The sequence below is a fragment of the Mustela nigripes genome, chromosome 6, assembly GCF_022355385.1.
Source record: "Mustela nigripes isolate SB6536 chromosome 6, MUSNIG.SB6536, whole genome shotgun sequence".
In the NCBI taxonomy this organism is placed as follows: domain Eukaryota; kingdom Metazoa; phylum Chordata; class Mammalia; order Carnivora; family Mustelidae; genus Mustela; species Mustela nigripes.
Genome location: NC_081562.1, coordinates 71,962,909 through 71,985,301, shown reverse-complemented (window position 1 = coordinate 71,985,301; position 22,393 = coordinate 71,962,909). Strand labels below are relative to the sequence as shown.

The 22,393-nt window shown below is 37.8% G+C and overlaps 1 protein-coding gene across 7 annotated transcripts in view; it reads right to left on the bottom strand.

The window, feature by feature from the left end:
- Nucleotides 1–1,081: 1,081 nt before the first annotated feature.
- Nucleotides 1,082–22,393, bottom strand: part of ABCC9 (ATP binding cassette subfamily C member 9) — a 154,515-nt gene continuing 133,203 nt past the window's right edge. For 5 of the 7 annotated variants that reach the window (XM_059402839.1, XM_059402837.1, XM_059402835.1 and 2 more), the window contains 9 exons: nucleotides 20,048–20,149; nucleotides 19,356–19,476; nucleotides 17,795–17,925; nucleotides 16,966–17,044; nucleotides 13,653–13,761; nucleotides 12,208–12,311; nucleotides 8,966–9,099; nucleotides 7,136–7,198; nucleotides 1,082–2,394 (listed from right to left, as the gene is read on the bottom strand). In XM_059402839.1, coding sequence (XP_059258822.1) covers nucleotides 2,257–2,394; nucleotides 7,136–7,198; nucleotides 8,966–9,099; nucleotides 12,208–12,311; nucleotides 13,653–13,761; nucleotides 16,966–17,044; nucleotides 17,795–17,925; nucleotides 19,356–19,476; nucleotides 20,048–20,149 — 981 coding nt within the window. In that variant the 3' untranslated portion in view covers nucleotides 1,082–2,256. Of the gene's footprint in view, nucleotides 2,395–6,279; nucleotides 6,456–7,135; nucleotides 7,199–8,965; nucleotides 9,100–12,207; nucleotides 12,312–13,652; nucleotides 13,762–16,965; nucleotides 17,045–17,794; nucleotides 17,926–19,355; nucleotides 19,477–20,047; nucleotides 20,150–22,393 lie in introns of all 7 variants that reach the window. The other 2 variants (XM_059402836.1, XM_059402841.1) reach the window with 1 other exon arrangement.

Here is a 22,393-nt window from a genome sequence, read left to right as displayed (position 1 = left end):
TGACTTTTAAATGGATCATGAGTAGTAGCACAAAAATAAAGGATGCACAGTCCTTTAAGATAGATTTTTTTAAAACCTCACAGTGATATCAGTAAACTTGTTACTTTTCATATAAATCTTTATGCATTTATTGCTTTTAACAAACATTAAGGATTTAAAAGTTCTAAAGCTGATTTTGGTTAATTAAGTGTAAAATTGGGGAGTATAAAATTTGATTTAGTTAAGGCTCATCTTTTATAGATATGTACCTATTTAGTAAAAAATTATTTCAAGCTGAGATATTTCTGTATTCAATATAACATTATATATATATATATATATATGTATATATATATGAAACATAATAGATGATTAAACAATTAAAAAGGTTATTCCTGACTTTATTCAGTCAGTTCAGTTTGGAAACAATTAAACACTCAACTTAAGTGACTAAAAGTTACGAGGGAACTAGTGACCACTTGGGTGTCAGAATGATTTATGTGATTCTTAGTTTAGCGTCATTAGCTATACTTCCGTTGACATTTCTGTAGAGTGGTATAATTTACAAATATGGAGAGGGGTTGCTCTTATGGGTAAATCCCCATTTCTCTGTGAGAATGAGATGTAAGTTGATAGAAAGCCTCATATAAATGCAGCCTTACAAAACATTTCCTTGCCAGAAATACTTTGAGGGAGTTTGGTAGAATTTTCAGAAAATATTTTCAAGATTGATTTAATAGTTATTGATTCTGTTTTGTTTAGCTTTGGAAACATTAAGAGGATTTTTCTCAATGAGGTTTTATATTTACACAGGTGTCAATTCAAACTAAATGACACAGAACATGTCTGTCCATCCTTATGGAACTTATTTTGGGTAAACACAGTATTACAAATTTCCCAAGAGCGAATACACAATACAATCAACTGAACGTAAAAACTACAGGGAGGAAGCACAAATTCTCTTTTTCCATCACTCACAATTCTTCAAAATCTAACAATGCATGTGGTCTTCATACGAAAACCCATTATATTTTATACTAGATGGGCACAGAATTGTAGAATTGTAGCAGAGAGCTTGGACTGTTTAGTGTGACAGTGCAGGTAACTTTGAGTATTTTAAAATTTATTTATACGCAAACAGAACACTAATATTCCATCCATATTTGATGCACTCTTAACATACACATTAAAATTAGACTAACATTTTGATTCACTTTTTACATGTGCATTAAAATTAGAGCAGTACCAAGTGGATACATGTGTGACACCACTGGGCAGAAATGTCAAAAAGAAGTAAACTCTTCCACCTTGAAATAGACACTTGTTCCATATATATTTATAGAAGCAAATGAGACCACTTGTCTATGCTCCTGAATCTTGAATAAGGTGGAATTTTAGGGCTCAGGATCATAACCACATTTGTTGGTGAATTAAATCATAGAGAGCTTTAGCTGGTCTGTCGCAGAAGAACTGAACGTATTTGCTCTTTGAACTTTAGTCTGGAAAAAGCACATCATTCCTGATATCTTAGGAACTCTCTCCTGACTAGAGAGGTAAAAATGGAAACTTGAGTCTAATTTTTCAAATACCCAAACTCTTTCCATGATCTTTCTGGTTAAGGCACTGACTTCTCAAAGCTACCATAAATGACTTCTTGGTAACAGGAAACAATTTAGATGAGGAAGAGAGACTACTGAAGCAACACTATTACTACGAATGATAATGAACACCGAATATTCTCATCTAGTAGATAACGGATTTGTGTGTTTTATTTTCTCACTGATTAGAAAACCTGTCCTCTTAATTCTCTTCCAATAATATCTGGGGATACCAACAAAATGGAAAACATATTCTTATAAATAAGAGTATAAACACACTGAATACTCATGGTGATTTCTATGCCTGAGAGATATTTACCAGCCTTAAAATTACGAGAAATTACAGCTGTTGACTTACCAATTAAAGTAACTTACATGCTTTAATACAGTCTGCTATTCTTAAAGGTAAAGGGTTTAATCATTAGAAAGATCATCAGTAATGAGCATATTGAGCAGTAAGATCTTGGGAAACAAACAAAAAAGAAATATCAACATAGGAAATACAGTATTCATGGGTAAAGTGACATCGTAGCTAATTACAAAGTCCCCTAACACAACAAATATGCTTTACAAAAGTGTAAAAATTTAAGATGCCACGTTTTGAAGGTCAAGCTGATGATTCATTAAATAGGTTACGACTGCATTATTTTAAATCCATGTATTGGTTTACGACATCGCTTCACATGTCTGCACGAACAAAAGAAGCAAAAACTCCATCTTCCCTAGCCAAGAGGCTTTCTGGAGTGTCATATTCTAAAATATTTCCTCGCTTCATCACAATAACCAGGTCTGCCGTCAGGATAGTGTGAACCCGATGCTGCAAGTGAAAAAAAAATACAGGTACTTGTTACAAATTTCATGAGCCAAAGCAATGGAATAGGCATGTCTCACCGATTATTTATCTTGGGGTGCTAGGAGGTACTAAAACAGAAGCACAGCCTCTCTTTCTGTCTTATTTAACATATCATTATGTACATCGGTTTAAATACTGGTGAGTGTGACTGGGTCTTGGATGTATTAAATTGAGTGTAATAATATAGGAGTTTCAGCACTTTCATGGACGTGTGAGGAGGCTAATTTTGTCAAATAATTAATTGATAAGAAGACCCATCGTGAACCAGTTATGTTACAGTTTAACCTAGACTAAAATTATCTTTTGGGTAGAATCAACTAATTCGTGGTCCAATGCACAACCTGAAGAGCCTTGGATGGTGGTTCAATTCTGCAAACACACTTTGGGGAAGGCCATTCAGGCATGCAGTGTTAGAATGACTTATCCAGGACGTTAGACGTGCCGGCTCGTAGTCTTTGGAGAGCATTGCCACACACTTGTGCTCGCTTTCCACCTGGTACTCTTTGGAGAGAAGCTTTGGGATTGGTAATTAATAATAAAAAAAAGCTACCACCTATTGACCATATATTCTACATTAGGTTTTCCACGCACATGCTTGTTCATTGTTAAACATTCCTCAAATGTGAGTGTTTCTCTGCTTTAAGCGCAAGACCATAGTGGCTCACAGAGGAAAAGCAAAAACAGGAGATCGCATAGGTAATAAGCAGCAGAACCAACATAAAATCAGGCTTATTAACTTCAAAACATGAGATATTTCCGCCTGCTATCAGATTCCTTTGTAGGGAGTGTCTGCTGCTTTCAAGGGTGGCTCACCTCCCGTTATTAGCAGCACAGGCTTTAGGTGACACTGGGCGGGTATTCTGCTTGATGGGTATTCTCCCCGCCTGTGTGGTTGTGCAATCCTGATCAGCAAACTCAACTTTGTATGCCTCAAGTTCCACATCTATAAAATGATGATATGAATATAGTACCTGCCTCACAGGATGGGGGTGGGGGTCAGATGAGGTGATCCACGTAAAAAGAACTCAGCACCTTGTCTGACTCATACAAGCACATACTACTCTTATTTCTTATTTTTAAAATTTACAAGGGAAAAATCTGTGTCATGGGTCTTTTACTTCTCTTGGTAAGATAGGTGCTGTGCAATAGAAATGTAATGTGGATCATCAATGTAAGACACGGGTAATTTTAAATTTCTTAAATCCACAGCTTCAAGGCACAAATAAACAGGTGAAATCTAGGTTAAGTTATATTAAATCCAGTTGATTTTTTTTTTTAACATAAGCTCCATGCTCAATGTGGGGCTTGAATTCATGACCCTGAGATGAAGTCAAATGCTCTATGACTGAGCCAGCTAGATACCCCATGAAATCCATTTGATAATATATTTTAACCCAATATACTTGAAGTATTTGAATATATGACCAATACAAAAACCAGTAATGGTATCTCTTAAATTTTTCTATTAGTACCAGATCTTCGAAATCCAGTGTGTATTTCATACTTACATGTCTTCATTTGGACTACCTTCATTTTAAGTGCTCAGTAGCCACATTTGGTTCTGGGCCACCATATTGGACCTGGACTATGCAGGTCAAAATCTCAGCATGCTGATGGGAGTGCCAAACCCCAAAATATCATCTGTTAATTTGATACAGTTTTCTGAAGTCCTTTCTCCTAATAACCCAGAGTCCAATATAAAGCCATCCCTAGCCTATCACCTGCCCTGGGCCACGTGATGGGGTAGTCTCAATGCTTATGCTTTCAGAAAAACAGTCACGGCTGGGACAACTACAGGAGAAAAGTAAGGCATATATGGAGGATGATAAAGATGCCAGCCCAGAACATGTACCACTATTTCCAACATCCTTAGATGAACCTATCATCCACTGAACATTGGTAATGAATGATATATATTTATGAATTGCCAAATTTGCAGGATAATGTTTATTTATCTTTGAGAGAAGACCAGAGTTACTTGTATACCCATGCATTTAGAAACAAAAATAAACTTAAGGTTAATAAACTGTTTAATATCTGTTGTATATTTTCCCTCCAAAAAAGATTAATTCTTCAATAACCATATCACGATGCTAAAAAAAGAATCTGGCCTCTAAATCCCTAGATAGAATGTTATAAACATTGCCTTATTATACTAAAATAATGTTTATTTAAGAAATAAAAATAAAGGGGCGCCTGGGTGGCTCAGTCATTAAGCATCGACCTTGGGCTTGGGTCACGATCCCAGGCTCCTGGGATCGAGCCCTGCATCAGGCTCCCTGCTTGGTAGGTAGTCTGCTTTTCCCTCTCCCACTCCCCTGCCTGTGCTCCCTCTTTCTGTGTGTCTCTCTCTGTCAAATAAATAAATAAAATCTAAAAAAAAAAAATAAAGAAAGAAAAGAAAAGAAAAAGAAAAACATGGAAAAATCTTGGCCAATAGAAAGGAATATATGTGGTGCTTATTCCATTAATCCAAATTATTTTTTTGCTTGAGAAAGTGTAGTGTCAATTATAAGGGCACTGATGCAATTTTCAAAATACTCGAGAGAAATTAATCTAATCAATGGTAAGTAGAAAAAAAAAATCACTTTCATAAATAAATACCATGCACTGTTTTGGTGCACTAAGATATCCTTTAAGAAGCCAGAGAAAGTGATCTTTTCAAGTTCTTTCACAATTTTCAGTTGTAGTTAACAAAATTAACAAAATAGCTTTTAGCAGGAAAGAAAGAACAGTTACTGTTTAACAGAGCGAATCCTTCTACAAGGTCTCTACCACAGACTGCTGGTGCTCTCTCTCTGTTAAGAGCCTGGTAATTCATCCTACCCACAGCTTTCTGTTTTCCCGTGGGGAAGTTTCCTAGTGGTCACCCCCACATCAATGGTCTTGAAATGAAAAATGAGTGGAAGATACAGAGGTCTATGGAAGAGTGTCCAGTGAATGCAGGTGGACAAGAAAGAGAACATAATTTTTTGGTTAAAAATACAAATTATGCTCAAGCAATCTTCCAGGTATAAACTAAATGGGGCCACTCAACAATACCATGCTTCATGCAGAAGATAGAAAACTAGTCTTTTGAGTAGAGAGAAAATTAGTCTTTTCAGTAGACGAAGGTCTGCTTCTCTCCCACTTTACCTGTTCCTTCTTCCTCCCCTCCCCCAAATACCTCCCTACCTTTTCCAGTGAGAAAATTCTTGAAAATATTAGAGAACTGTTGTTTCAAGTTAACCAATTCTCTCACCCATTAAATCATTCACAGTCTAGGATGAATGACTTAATCTGGTAACTCCTCCAGAGCAGAGTTTTCTGGAAAGTGGGAGAAAAGAGGCTTTTTCTTTACTTAGGCCCAGTGTACAGAAGGTGGGCCCTGAAGGGAATCATTTCCTACCACTTTAAAAGAGTTGCACTTCCAAGGGTGCTCTTTCTCCATGCATCATTCACAAAAATGAAAGCATAAGCCAGCACTCCATGCATAGGTTTCAGTATTCAACAGTTAAACCTAAATAATTCTGTAAATTGAAAAAATGCAATTTCTAGGACAGGTAAAGAACAGGTACAGTATTTTTAAGGACACATACAACATATCCCCCCCAAAAGAGTGAAATTGGTTTTCTCAAGGTCCTCTGTCTTAACAGAGGTAAATCTGGTTCTTGGGTTTCGGTAAATCCTCTCTCGCCTATACATGTAAGAAAAGTATGCATGCGTCTCATTCCATATTGGACGTAACTGAAGCAGCTGGTTGAGCTGATTTATGTGAGAATACCATGTATGTCGCTCCCTCACCCCACCACCCCCTTTAGTCATTGCATTAGCTCTGCCTGGCTGAGAGGATTCCCTTAAGATAACTACCAGAGAATGGGACAGTTGGCAGAGTAGCTGATGACGGTCTACTTGTTGGTCATCACCAAAGTGGAAAAGAGGCCATTCTTGTGGGCGAGCAAATTTGGAACAGTATCACACTCCACTAAAATACCCTCAGAGAAGACTAAAACAAGACCTGAATCCAAAATAGAAGAGACACGGTGCTGGAGAGAAAAGAGAAATGGAAAGACAAGAATCAGCAAGAGGGAAAATGTCCAGGTGATTCATTTAAAGAAGTTCTTGTTACACATGAAGCCTGAATGTAAACAAGAATCCTTTCATCCGCCAAGAGAAGAAACCACGGCCTACTGTAAGTAAGCGATTACAAATACAAAGGTTTGGGCAATTCTTCAGTTGGATTGGTGCTCAGAGAATGTATCTGCCTCAGCTGTGATGTCATTTTTTTAAACATTTACGTGAATAGGAACAGAAATTGAGTGTAAGTGGTAGCAGAACTGGTAGTCATGTTGAAGAATTTTGCTTCTGAAACAGCTCATCAGATCATTATATTATTGAAAAGAGAATTACCCCATATGAACTACCAACTGAATCTGGTAGGGGAAAAAAAAAAAAAAGCCCACAGACATTCCTGCTAGAATCCTTCGATTTAGGATATCCTATCAATGTAAATCAGGGAAGCTAGGTAGAACAGCTTGGGGAAAAAAACCAGTATAGCTGTTTTTGTAGCTATTATTTCATTTTTTTCTTTTGCACAGATGCAGAAGCATTGGCAGAGAGATACATAATCCAACATATGTATACTTGAATTGCCCCAGAATAAAGATTATTGAATCTTAGAACAAAAACCAAAGAGGAGGAAATCAGCACTGTGTCCAATACTTACAGCTATTGTAACAACGGTGCGGTCTGCAAAAGCTGTCATTACCACTTTCTGCAAAATGTTTTCCTGCCAAAAAAAAATAAAAAAAGTCTGAATTTTCTCTGGATTCCTTTTTCTCACCATACTATTTTGTCCCTGAGAGCAAAGACGGCACCCCTGCCTCCTCCCACTCCCCACCCAGGTCCCTCCCTTCTGAGAACTCCTAGCTCCTGTCTTCTCTGGAAGGTGCCACGTGGAGCAGTCCCCACAGCAAGCTTCTGCTGGGCTCGATATGAGTCTTCAAAAGGCAAATAAAACTTAGTGATCAACCCAGAATGACTGATAGATTTGTTACCAGGGAACTGAAAGGGGAAAATGAAATTAAATGTCATGGAAATGCTCACTTAAAGTATGCCACAAACAGTATGTATTCAAAACTAATAAAACTCTAAAATAGTCAGAAAAGGGAAGAAATAAAACACATGCCCTAAATTTGGATTTTGACTCATAAAAGAACCATCCAGGCAAAAACCATTTTTATCTCATTCACAAACTATTGGTATTGTTATATTTTGAAAGATGTTCTGGATAAAGACTCATGCTCTCTCTCTCTCAGAGGAAAACTTGATTCCCAAGTCTTAATGTAAAGACTTCCTTCCTGTGAAGTGGTTTATTGCCAATTAATTCATTCTTCCTTCCTTTCTCATCTCCACTGAGACTATATTATAATAACCCCCAATATTGTAAATCCTTAGCAGTTAATACTAATTCTGATGTAGTTATGCTTTTTTAGTGAATTGGCTTAATTAGAAATTATTTTATTACTTTAAATTCCATGAACTTTGAGAAGGATATATAACAATTGTATAACTGATTAGTCTTAGTAGAAAGAAATTATGTCAAATTAGCATCTCCATATATAATTGGCTGTTAATAATCCTGAAACTTTCACTTTTTTGGATTTTTTTTTACCCAATCTAGAGTGTGCAGCAAGAGAATATCATGTTTATGGATGTTTCTATTTTTGTCCTTTCTGATGCCAAACTTTTAATATCAAGTTAACTTGTATAAGAACACCATTAATTGCTAGTGCATACAGTTTGTGGTTTAATGTGACATTTTCTCCACTCAGTCACAGCCTTCTAGACAGATCCTTCTTGGCGTATTTAACAGTTTTAAATAATTCTTTCAAAGACAAAGTTCTGGCTTGTTACCATGAACACATTGAGAAGATCATTATTAGTTCTAGAGAATCCTTCTTCAACTTGCTTTAGAAAATAATGCTTGATTTTTGTTAGCAATTTCTATTAAATGAAGATCTTGCATACTTCATTTTATTACTTCCATAGCATAAGACTTGAATGCTTGAATACAATATAGTACTCAGGTCAACTGAGCACTGGAATTTTACTGCCTTAAGAATTTATCAAAAAGTGATAGTTAATTTATTTCATGTTTACTGGCAGTAGACTGTCATGTCTCCTTTACTATAATTCTCAATGAGCTATCATCAGTTAATTAAAGAGATGAATGAGGGGCGCCTGGGTGGCTCAGTGGGTTCAAGCCTCTGCCTTCAGCTCAGGTCATGATCCCAGGGTCCTGGGATTGAGTTCCGCATCGGGCTCTCTGCTCAGCAGGGAGCCTGCTTCCTCCTTCTCTCTCTCTGCCTGCCTCTCAGCCTACTTGTAATCTCTGCCTGTCAAATAAATAAATAAAATCTGAAAAAAAAAAAAGAGAGAGAGAGAGATGAATGAGAAGACACTGAAAACAACAGCACTAAGGACTTCGAACCCAATCAGGAAAAACTGAGTTGTCATTTTCATGTGCATTTCCCCAGCTCTTCAATGCACTCACTGTGGCCATGTCAATGGAAGCCGTAGCTTCATCCATGATAAGAATGCTGCTCTTGCGGACAAAGGCCCGAGCAAGGCAGAACAGCTGTCTCTGTCCAACGCTGAAGTTCTCCCCACCTTCGGTGACAACTGCATCTACATCAGAGAGAGAAGCGAGGATTTCACTAAAATGTTGTTAATATTTTCCTTGAGCAGAGTAGGGAAAAATAGGAATGTCCTACAAGAGAATGGGGGATCTTAGTGTACTGTTGCGAAGATTTCATACTGGAAAGGTGAAGGGAATTTTTACTTCAGGAAAATGAAGATGAACCTGGGCCATCCTAATTTTGGCAAAAGGTGGTGAATATCTTTATATCCTTATAGCGGATATAAAATACTGGTAAGTATTTTGAAGAATGGAAGACCTGAGAGCTTTTTAATTATTTAATATAATTTTCTAAGGACACTACTTAATATAATTATCTGAGGCCGAGAGAAATGAAGTGGCTTGGCCATGATCACACAGGTAATTTACAGTAGAACTCAATAAGAAACAGAACACTCTTGGGGTACCTGGGTGGCTCAGTGGGTTAAGCCTCTGCCTTATGAATGCCATTTTTATGAATTAAAGATTACATGGTGCTTGGGTCATGATCTTAGAGTCCTGGGATCAAGCCCCACATCGTGTTCTCTGCTCAGCAGGGAGCCTGCTTCCCCGTCTCTCTCTGTGTCTGCCTCTTTGCTTACTTGTTGATCTCTCTCTCTCTCTCCGTCAAATAAATAAATAAAATATTTTAAAAAGAGAGAAAGAAGAAAAAAGAAAGAAACAGAACATTCTTGACCCCAGTGTCCATTTCTTTTTTCATTATACCATCCCACGGGACTGTCAGTTCCATATGGTTAAGGACTGGGTTTGTTTTTGTTTGTCATTGTATCCTCAGCACTTGGCATCTGACACAGCAGCTGAATAAAACATTATTGGAAGGATAAATGAATGTTAGATCCTCACTATCATTTTCTTTTTCTTTTTTGGTTTCCGTCCACATTTTGTAAGCTGTCTTATTGTCAGTTTAAGATAAATTCTGTTTTCAAAATACCTCTTTAACACTTCCTAGTAGAGTCATAAATCTCTATTTTATATTTTCTCATTGCATCAAATTCTTGGAATTTTTCATCCTTGGGTGCTATACCTTTATTCTCTAAATTTTTAAGTTTACATAATAAATAAGGAGGGTGTGAGAGACGATAGATGTTCTTCACTAGAACTGGTATGAACCAGATCTTTATCAAACAATTGATGTAATCTTTGTGAAACCAGCGAACATAAACAACATTCAATTACATAGTGTAAATACAATCCTCTATTGTTTACGCTACACCATAACGCTTGAACTCTGTGCCCATGATTCAGAATAGGTGCATACATCTTTCATGTGAGTGAAGAGGACTACAGAGTCATGATTGCCTATATTCCTAACTACTAAACGTGTGTCTAAATACCACGGGAGAAGGGTCTATATGCATTATCAACTTCTCAAGTAGACTTGCTTGGCTCACCATGCAATACATCAAAATTACAATATGGGAAAGTTCATTCAGATCCCTGGAATTGCTCCCACAACCTAACACTATGAAGTTGATAAAGCTATCTTTAAAGAAATGCTATCTGAATTTCTGTTTGTGGGATGCCTTTCCCTTGGGACTTAATTAAAATCATAAAAAGTATTGTTTTTGAGTAGGTCCTCCTTCCCAAATAAACACGGTGTATTTTGTGGGCTGATTTTTTTTTTTTCAGATGCCAAAACAAAACAAGATTGCAACTACATGTTATATATATATATTTTTTAAAGATTTTATTTATTTATTTGACAGACAGAGATCACAAGTAGGCAGAGAGGCAGGCAGAGAGAGAGGAGGAAGCAGGCTCCCTGCTGAGCAGAGAGCCCGATGTGGGACTCGATCCCAGGACCCCGAGATCATGACCTGAGCCGAAGGCAGCGGCTTAACGCACTGAGCCACCCAGGTACCCTACATGTTATATATTAAATCAAAATTTCAACCAACTCTTACTTTCTGACTGCTTTCTTAAATAAGTTTAGATTTCAAGGAAGCAAAAGTCCCAAATTACATATAGTCACCATTTTTATGAATTAAAGATTACATGGTGCACTTTCTGGTTTTGTTTGGTTTTTAAGATTTTATTTGTTTATTTGAGACAGAGTGAGAGCGAGTGAGGGAGAGAGGGAGAGAGCACAAGCATGGGAGCACAAGCAGAGAGAGAGGGAGAAGAAGGGTCCTCACCGAGCAGGGAGCCCAACACAGGGCTTGATCCCAGGACCCTCGGATCATGATCTGAGCTGAAGCAGATGCTTAACCGACTGACACACTCAGGTGTCTGTCTGGTGTTCTGTTAATTATATTCTTTCCTTATTATGGTTTTATTCTATCATCAGTTATTTGCCAGAAATTGTCTACCTCTGGGACTAAATTTGGATCACTGATTGTCTGAGTACATGTTTTATCCCTTACATGGGTGGCTTGAACCAACACTGCAGCAAAGTATAGAAAATAATGTCTTCACAAAATTATGCCACATAATAAATATTTATAAATATAAACAATAGTCCCTCCTGGCAACAAAGAAAATGCTGCCAATGTGGAGAAACCGCCTGCTCCTACATGGTACGGAGTACTCTGAAACTAGTAGCCTCTTCAATCCTCTACCCCATTTACTGTGGGTCAAGGGTCATGTCAATCACATGAGAATGACCACAGGGAAATATTCTGATTCAAATATCCTATATATATCACTGGGGCACCTGGGTGGCTCAGTCCACTAAGCGTCCCATTCTTGATTTTAGTTCAGATCATGATCTCAGGGCTGTTGACTGAGCCTGCTTGAGATTCTCTGTCTCCCCCTGCCCTTCCTCCTCCATTCGTGCTTTTTCACCCTCTCTCCAAAAAAGTAAAATAAAACAAAATAAGTTAAAATGACCTGTACCACTAAAGTGAAAAGAATGAAGAGTTAAATGTATTAACTGGAATACTCCGGAGTGTTCAGATAGAAGAGAATTTGTTATAGGTTTCATCCTCTGGCATCCTATGAAAAAATATTAGATTTTGAAGTGTCCTAATGAGTGTTGGAGATTATTTTAAATATAAGGGTACTTAACATGAATTATGTGATTCTAGCATAAATTATAGATAGAGATATGTAAAATTAATTGCATATGTAAAAATAAATGTATTCTCTAGAAAATATACCTAGACCTCCTGGTAGGGATTTGACCATATTCTTCAGCTGAGCAATTTCTAGAGCTTCCCAGAGTCTGTCGTCTGTGCATTTACACTCTGGATCTAAATTAAATCTGTAGGGAAAAAAATAAGTTATTCAGTGAATAAATAAAAATAAAAGCATTTTTACATATGTTTGCTTATTGCTATTCTTTCCTTAAAATATAAGTCCCATTTGTTTTGGTTACTATATCCCTAGTACCTAGACCAGTGCTCAGGATAAAGCAGGCATTCAATTCATGTTGGTTGAATAAATGAATGATGAACATGATGTTATGAAAAATGTTTTCTGAAAATACAGTTAGTAAATTTATATGTTGTATATGCCATGATAATATTCATTATGTGGATTTATCCACTTTCATACTCTCTTTAATGTAACTTGAGTAGTGTCTAGCAACGCATTTTTACAGAACCTATGATTATAGGAGAACATGCAATGCTATCTTAGAGGGTCCATGCTGCACCAACCACAATAGTAGTATTAGTAATAAATCTACCAGACACATCCATTCACTATGGCATTGCTAACTAACTGGATACATCCCCAACTTTTAACTTTTACAGCTGAATATCGAGCACTCTTACAGCCATTATCTCTTCAAGACAAAAAGAGGTTACTTCTTTTTGTTTATTTAATTTAATGTTTATTTTATTTAATTACTTCTTTGTAATTAAGGTAGAGGAGGGGAGCAAGAGAGACAGAGGATGGGTGCAAGGAGAGACCCGACCTGGTGCGTAATGCCACAGTGCGCTTTAGAGTCAGACAAACTTGCCTTGGAATTGCTGTTCTACCACTTACTAAGTGCGTGAACTCAAACAAGTTAAAGCTTCTCTGAGGTTCAAAATTCTTATCTGTAATATGAGGGTAATAACACTAGAGCGGTGCTTTGAGGATTTAATGAGACAAGTATTTAAAGCACTTAGCAGATAGTAGATACCTTTTTTTTTAACCTGTAGGAAACCATAAATCAGGCATGAAGAAGATTGTAGCAACTACTTAAAAGCAATTTTGGCTGAAAGAAAAATTATGAGGGACGGGGAATCAAGGGATTAACCAGACTCAATTATCTGCTAAACCCAAGCCAGATGCATAAGGAATAGGCAGGTGTCTGTAGGGTAGAACACCTTAGAAATGCCTGCCAAGAATCACTGCCCCAAGGACAGAGGAAAAAGTGACTTGTGGAGTCAAATTGAAAGAGCAGAGCTCCTGGAAAAACATAAAGGACTGGCTTCTATCGGTTAATTTAGCAATTCTAGGGTTTCCCAAACCAAACTGTTGGCCAGAATATTTGATCCTATCATCCTGATAATGTCATTCACACCTACCTGAAAAATAGTTCTGAGTAAAACGCTCCCATGAGTCAAAAGTTAAACCCTGAAACATTCGGGTTTCTGTTGAATACATCACCTACCTAATAGAACCACTGAATAGTATTGGATCCTGCAAAATGATTGAAAGTCTAGAACGCAGGGTGTGCAGTGGTAGTTTCGAAATGTCTATCCCATCAATGACAATCTTTCCTGTTAAGCAGAAACAAAAAAATGCAGGCTTGTAGTAAAATCAAAAGTAAAATAATATTTGTTTATAAATTGAAAGTACTTTCTAGTTCACGGTTGAAACTCAAAAGATAAAGCTTTCCATTTAAGTATTAGACACATCATTATGCATTTCTATGAAAAATATACATTTTAGTGGTATGTTCTCTTTCTTAAGTATTTTTTCTTTTTTAAAAATTTTATTTTATTTTATTTTTTTTTTAGATTATTTATTTATTTATTTGACAGAGAGAGATCACAAGTAGACCAAGAGGCAGGCAGAGAGAGAGGGAAGCAGGCTCCCTGCGGAGCAGAGAGCCTAATGTGGGGCTCGATCCCAGGACCCTGAGATCATGACCTGAGCTGAAGGCAGCGGCTTAATCCACTGAGCCACCCAGGCGTATTTAAGTATTTTCTTTTAAAATAATTCACAATTTTTATTCAGTTTCCATGTTTCCTACAAACCAAAAGTACTTTTTCTCCTTAATGGGTCTTCTTCCTTCCTATATTTATCCTTGTTCCCTGTTTTATTTTCCTTCATATTGTACTTGATATACATTTACTTATCTTTTTTTAATTGTCTCTCTCTCTCCCAACTAGAATACAAACTCCTTGAAGACAGTGATTTTTGTCTAAATTATTCACTCTTTTTTATTGATGAACAAGACAGTGCACTGTAAATAAGAAAATTCTATGGCAGGATGCCTGGGTGGCTCAGTGGGTTAAGCCTCTGCCTTCGGTTCAGGTCATGGTCTCAGGGTCCTGGGATCGAGCTCCACATCGGGCTCTCTGCTCAGCGGGGAGCCTGCTTCCCCTCTCTCTCTGCCTTTCTCTCTGACTGTTTGTGATCTCTCTCTTGTTCTCTCTCTGTTAAATAAATAAATAAAATATTTTTAAAAAAAGAAAAGAAAATTCTATGACAGATATCAAATTTTATTTGTTTTTTAAAAGATTTTATTTATTTATTTGAGAGAGACAGACAGAGAGAGAACATGAGAGGGGAGAAGGTGAGAGGGAGAAGCAGACTTCCCATGGAGTTGGGAGCCTGATGCGGGACTTGATCCCGGGACTCTGTGATCATGACCTGAGGCAGTGGCTTAACGAACTGAGTCACCCAGGAGCCCAGATATCACATTTTAATTAATTTCTCCATACTGTATTTAGATTTATTAGAGATTTGTGCCATCTTGATATCTTTTCCTCAAATTGATAAATTGTTAGATTATTTTATCACATCACTTTGTGCAAAGACAGAACTGCCATATGAAATGAATAGGCCAGACAAAGAATGGAGCCCCTTTTCCAACTAGATTCAAGAGGAGACAAAGTGATCAGCTAAACTTTCTTTCAGGAATAACACATTATCTATTAAAATCTTTTTTTTTTTTTAAGATTTTATTTATTTATTTGACAGAGAGAGATCACAAGTAGGCAGAGAGGCAGGCAGAGAGAGAGAGAGAGAGGAGGAAACAGGCTCCCTGCTGAGCAGAGAGCCTGATGCGGGACTCGATCCCAGGACCCTGAGATCACGACCTGAGCCGAAGGCAGCGGCTTAACCCACTGAGCCACCCAGGCGCCCTATCTATTAAAATCTTAAAAGCCTAATGCTAAAGAAGAGACTCACTCATTCATAGCCCACATGGGGCCTGGCAGCATGTTTCTGGATTCATAAAGAACAGGCTAATCTAATATGTTCAGTTATAACCACAGGTCTGTCTGTTCATTTGTTTGTTTAATGAAAAGTGTCAATCAACTGTCTTTGGATCATGTAACTGGCTTATAAGGCAAATCCAGGGCGCCTGGGTAGCTCAGTGGGTTAAAGCCTCTGCCTTCAGCTCAGGTCATGATCCCAGGGTCCTGGGATGAGCCCCGCATGAGGCTCTCTGTTCAGCAGGGAGCCTGCTTCCTCCCTCCCTCTCTCTGCTTGCCTCTCTGCCTACTTGTGATCTGTTGGTCAAATAAATAAATAAAATCTTAAGGCAAATCCACTGAAAGTCCTTAAAAAAGATATCTGTGTTTTATTTATTATTACTAGCCGTGGAAGAGAAACCTGCTAACCCACCGGCTGATCCCTACTACTCTGCTCCTGAATTCAAACCCCAAGGAGATTGCGATTCCTATAGTTCATCTCTGTTCATAAGCTGACCCCTCCACCTCACAGAGCTGTTGCATAGATTACATATCATAAACTGTCAGGTACAATAAAAATGTGAAGTACTAGAATCCTCATCGCGATCATTTCAGATAATAATAGGAAGCACGTCCTTGAGCTGATGACAAGCACATTGCTGGATTCTCTTCTACTCAAGACAGTTTACAGGCTCAGCTGTTTATAGGCCACTTGATAGACTAAATAATGGGACATATTTTTCTAAAGCAAAGATTAAATTATTTCCATGTATTATGTTATTAATAATTCTGTAGATGAATAAGTATTTTTTTATACTGTCAACATATGCTTGTGCTTAGCAGGTTGCCACCCCACAAAATGTTCCGCATCATTAAACCTTGTTATGAAGGTAAGAGTCATGCACCAAAATTAATAGTGCAGATTATTTATCTCCTTGCATTTTTTTTTCCTTTGATGGAAATGGGTATGTTTTTAGTTTGAGCAAAGCAAGACAGTCTTCCTTTCTCTCCCTTCCTCTTGAAATGCCACCTATATCTATGGCTGTTCAAAATGGTGGCTTTGTTTTCATTTTATCAGTTTATTAGAATACATTAACAACAATCTCTGGAGCCAAGTTGAGAGCTAATAATTTTATTAACAATTCTGTGTTCATTCTTTAATTCTAGACTGTTGATCTGGGATACCTGACTCAATCCATGGGTTGCAGGATGCAAAGTCCTCATAAATCTTTGCTCTTTATTTCTGCAGGATTAGGTAACTTGAAGTCTCACTTTTTTTTTTTTTTTGAAGGTTATATATGTTTTTTTATTTTAATTTTTATAAACATATATTTTTATCCCCAGGGGTACAGGTCTGTGAATCACCAGGTTTACACACTTCACAGCACTCACCAAATCACATACCCTCCCCAATGTCCATAATACCCCCCCCTTCTCCCAAACCCCCCCCCCCCGGCAACCCTCAGTTTGTTTTGTGAGATTAAGAGTCACTTATGGTTTTTTTTTTTTTTTAAGGAAAAGCACCACATAGCCAACGAGAACATTTAGTTAGTAACTTACCATCAAATATATCCACCATTCTGAAGAAAGCCAGTGATAATGATGACTTTCCACTGCCGGTGCGACCGCAGATGCCCACCTAAAAAATAAGTGTCACTCAGAGAAAAAAGGACTCAGAAAAAAACAAAACAAAACAAAACAAAACAGAAGATGGGCAAAAAATATTTTTATTTTCAACAAGATGCCATGGGGAAACTGTACCTCTATTTAAATAGTTGTAATAAATTATCATTCTTTTCTTAAGTGTCCTTTATGTATCATTATTAAGATAAAAACACAGAATCCTCACAAATCTTCAATGATTTCATTCTAACTCTTTTTATTTGTATGTGGCTGTGGTGTTTTTCCTTCGTGGCTTCATTTTTGCACTTAGTATCTTGTTGGCCTAATAAGTAAGTATTCAATTTTATCTTAGAAGTGATGATTTTATAACAAAAAGTAGATGGACTCCAATTTTTTTCTGCACACTTCCTCTTTTTAAAGTAGCTAAAATGAATCATTTTGGGACTAAAGTTAGTACAAATACAAAAGTTCTCAAGGGGATGTCTGATATGGCTGTGATCCAGAAGCTAGAAATTTGGAAAAACACACATATTGGTGATTTTCCTCATCTTCGTGGGAGACTAATGAACAATACAATTTAAAGAATGTGCATTTTATCCTGGTTCTCTCTCTTTTCTCTTTTATGTAGATAGTTTGACCTGTAAATTGTAGGGAGTCTAATGTGAGCCCAGTGAGAATGTACTTGGCTGGATGTCTAAAAGCTTAGCTAGTGAGCAAGTGGCTCCTTCTCTGATCTGTATGAAACAAATGGCAGTGAATTCCATACCTTTTGCCCGGGTTTGATGTAAGCTTTGACGTGCTTAAGAACAGGTTTCAGATTATTTTCATATCTCACACACAGGTCATGAATCTTGATCTCTCCTTCCTGCGGCCAATGTTCTGGAACTTGAGCGGGGTCTGGGGGGTGAGAGTGGGATAGGGGAAATCAGAGGGCGAGAAGGAGACAAGGAGCAGGAGGGACAAGGAGGGAGAGAGAGAGACAGGAAGAAACAGACACATACTTATATATGTTTTTACATGCAAACATATCCTTTTTTAAATAAATTTAACGTCATACTGAGCCAAATTCTGTATCTTTTTAAAACTGAAATTACATTCAGAGCAAAGGCCTAATGATTGAGAACTTTCAAAATAGTTTTTGTGCATGTTTCTTTCTGAAGCATGAACTATCACGTCTTTCCTGCATTCTACCACTTGATTCTACTGAAGATACTTCATCTGTGAGTTGATTCATGTGTTCAGTCCATCAATCATCAAGCAGCTGAGTGCCTAAAAATGTGAGAGGTGTTGTGCAAGGTCTTGGGAATATGGAGATGGAAGTCATGCCTCAATTCATGCCTCCCTGCATCCTGGGGAAGCATCAGAATCTACAGTACTGCATGCAGTCACATGATGGAGTCCAGCCCAAGGCGCTCCGGGAGCATAGATGGCATAACCTGAGAGTTCCAGGAGAACTTCAAGAGAAGATGGTGATTGAGATGAGTCTTAAAGGACTAGGGATGGGGAGATTTGTTTCAAATATATATGGAGAGAACAAAGATAATAAGAAACCACAGCATGTTGGATAGGTGATGAGAGATGAGTCCAGATATGTGGGCAAGGAACTGATGAAGTGGTCTTAGCTAACTTATCTGGATTTTGTCCTTGAAGACCCAGATAGCTATAGAAGGATTTAGGCAGAAGAATGCATTTTAAAGATTTTATTTATTTATTTGAGAGAGAGAGAAGTCACAAGTAGGCAGAGAGACAGGCAGAGAGAGAGGGGGAAGCAGGCTCCCCACTGAGCAGAAAGCCCTATGCGGGGCTCCATCCCAGGACCCTGAGATCATGACCCGAGCTGAAGACAGAGGCTTTAACCCACTTAGCCACCCAGGCGCCCAGAAGAATGCATTTTAAGCATGAAATTTGAATTTAAGAAAGATCATTCTATCTTCAGTATTGAATTCCCTGCCAATTTTATTCTAGCAAAGCTGAGAATCTCAGTGAGTAAGATCCAAGTTTCTTGACATCTAGGTTAGTTAATAGGATCTTGAGAAAGAGAATGTAATAGTTCATAGTGTAAGCTGGTAATGAATGTAATATTCTTTATAATTATCTTTAACTATTACTATATAATACCCATTTGGAGTCTGTCGTATCCCAAACTTTTCAAGCCTAAATAGTTTTATCATTTCAGGTGTACCTCATAAAGCAAGGTCAAGACGAGAAGGGATTCTCTGGATATTAAAGTGGAGAACAAAAGCAAGAATGACAATGTGTCTGACATACAACTAATAGTGGTATAAAATAAATATTTGAGTGAAACAAAATAATATTCAGAACAATACCCATAGTGCCTTCATAGTTCTCAGATTCCATAGTCAAGAAACTGTTCACTTTCTTCACTGCCCCCATCTGGACCTCCAGGTCAGCCAAGTTCCTCACAACCCAGTTCAAGTAATTGGTTATCTGTGTCAAGTGACAAAAAGAAGTTAACACATTTGAAATAAAGTAACGATCTTTATAATCACTGGATATCTTAGGATAGGACGACTTGGACAGTTAGTGTACATTATGTAGTACAATTCATAACACCAGGGAGGGTGTTATGGGATAAAGCAGGCAAAGGAGATGTCCACTCTTCTTCAAGGGTCCTCACATGTCAATGATTCATAAACTGTCCTCCGATTTCCCTGCACAAGTTGCATGTACCTCTGTTTGCACTTATCTCATTTATATTCATATTCATTTTAGTGTTCCCAAATAGGCTGTGAACAACTTAAGACAAGGCTCTCAAATAGCCTTGGAAGTGCTCTCACCATAGTTTCTGAGGAGTTTTTAAAAACCAGTTTGCAGTATTAGAAATGAATCCACAGTGTCCTAAAATGCTGGGTTTATACCCCAATCTCCATTATTTGCAAGAGGTCATTTTGTTACGAATTTCAATCTGCTCCTCTTATGTCCATGAATAGGAGTTGATAACAGCTAGAGAAAGTACCTCCAACACTACATGAAAAGAGGTGTTTTCATCCATACCTACCGTCAGTGCATACAGAAGACCCAAACCCACCAATCCAGAATTGGAAGAGCCGCTGATGGAGGCAATGGACGCTGTGAGGACAATGCAAGCTCCCAGATAATCCTAGAAAGAAGCAAGAAAAGGCGTTAAAAGATTCTCCTCAAGTTCTTAAAAGATCCCAATCAATTTACAGATGTGATCACCAAGACAGTACACATCACTTCTTGTGTGTCCTGTTAAGCTTCTGAGGAAGGCTACCGAAGATAGGGATGAATGCCGACTCACCACGTTAAGGCTGGAATGGGCGTAGTTCAGTGATCTCATTGTATCCATGCAGAAATGGATTCAGAGAAGTCTGTCTCTTGCCAGAAATTCAGCTCCAATTTGTGGCCCAACCAGCAACAGACAAAGGGTTTCTTTTTCTCCTCCGCTCCCCACCCCCACCGGCCCTTTCTATTGCACTGTGTTGCCAGATAAGCAATTATTTGGAGACTTTTTATTTCCTACCTTAAATTTCATATGTGTTTATTTCTGGGTTATGACCTATCTCCCTTGTGCGATGTAGTAAGGGACCTGCAGAAATTTGCTTCTGGCTGCCTTGTTGAGACTGATATCTAAACTTTTTGTTGAATATCTGGGTTCAGAGTCTGGGACATCAAACCTCCAGATTCCATGAAATAAGAAAAAGGGTTATATTTAGTCATAAATGGGAAGTGTGGGCCTGTCTTAGAGCATCTGAATTATCTATGGTCTATCAGTGATAAACTCTTCTATGAAATTTTAAAAAATTCATGGAAGTCAGTCTTTCTCAAATAAGAAACAGGGCACTTCTGTCCATTTTCTTTCTTTAAAAAAAAAAAAGATTTTATTTATGGATTTAAGAGAGAAAGAGAGAGCACAGGGTGTGTGTGGAAGGGTAGAGGGAGAGGGAGAGAATCTTAAGCAAGGTCATGGTCAATGTGGGACTCAATGCCACAACTCTGAGATCATGAACTGAGCTGAAATCAAGGGTTGGATGCTTAACCGACTAAGCCACTCAGACACCCCACATCTGTCCATTTTTGAACACTTCTTCCTTTCCCATTCCCCAGCACTCTTAGTCACTGTTATGTCTTATCATTTGAAAAAGAAATCTTAAAAACTTTTCATGCTGATGAGTCATATGTACCAGAAGCAGGTAACATTTCAGGCATGAGCACCTCTAGAACTATTTCAAGTCTCATTTCACTTGTGACCTTCCTAGCTAGACATGTCTCTGATCCCTAAAAAGAAAAAAATCCAAAACCTAATAACTAGGTGATAAGGCTTTAATGACAGTAATGGGAGTGTTTAACATGCTGGCGTCAACAAATGATGTTACTCAAATCCGCTCACATGTGTGCATTCCTGCCTCTTTTTAGAACACATCCAAAGATCCAGGTCTTGAAGAGGAATCAATAATCCCAGACTTTGCCAATTACCACACAAATACTTTAAACCCCTTTGAAACTCAGTTTCTTTGGGAAATAGAAATGATACCTAATTCAAAGACTTTGAAAGGACTCAGAAAAGATTAAATACCCATTGGATTTCACCACCTCCATGTACCAGGATGTCTTTTTTCCTCTGGATGATTTTCAAATGTTTGAAGAAGCTTAAAAGTTTATATGCGCCATAAAACATCACAGGTTACAAAAAGCCTCTAAAATTTAATTCCATAATGATTTCCATGATCTTTACAAAGAATAAAGAAAGAAATCATGCAGAGTTACTCTCTTGAGGCAGTAAATTCCCAAGAGGTAGTAAATACTCCTTGGATTGCTTCTTCCCGTTGGACCATGTGTTAACAACTCGTCACATCTCCATTAGACAGTACTTCTTTCTTTTCCCTTTATTTGAAGCAACAACTACACGGGTGCATAATCTAACCAGTCTGGGCCACTCTTGGAATACGAATTTTTCCTTCCAGCCCTCTGTGCAAAGTTAATATTTCTGAAGGTCTGCCATAAATTTGTAACTTCTATATTATCTTTTATAAAAAGACTCATAAAAATTTTCTGTGATGAGTCCCAGAGTAAGTTAGTATCAGGAGATACTTTGAGTAAGGCCCTTCCTCCCAGCTTGATATAAAGAAACACGCCATTCAGCTTCTGAGAAATTTCTGTGGGTAAAGGACACACTAAGGATTTGAATCAAGGCACCTTTTGTCTTGATGAATCAAGCCTTTTGTCTTGATGAAGTCCCAATAGTTCATTTTCGCTTTTGTGTCCCTTGCCTCCAGAGAGGTAGTGTCTAGTAAGAAGCTGCTGTAGATGATGTCAAAGAAGTTGCTCCCTGGGTTCTCCTCTAGGATTTTTATGGTTTTCTGTCTTATATTTAGGTCTTTCT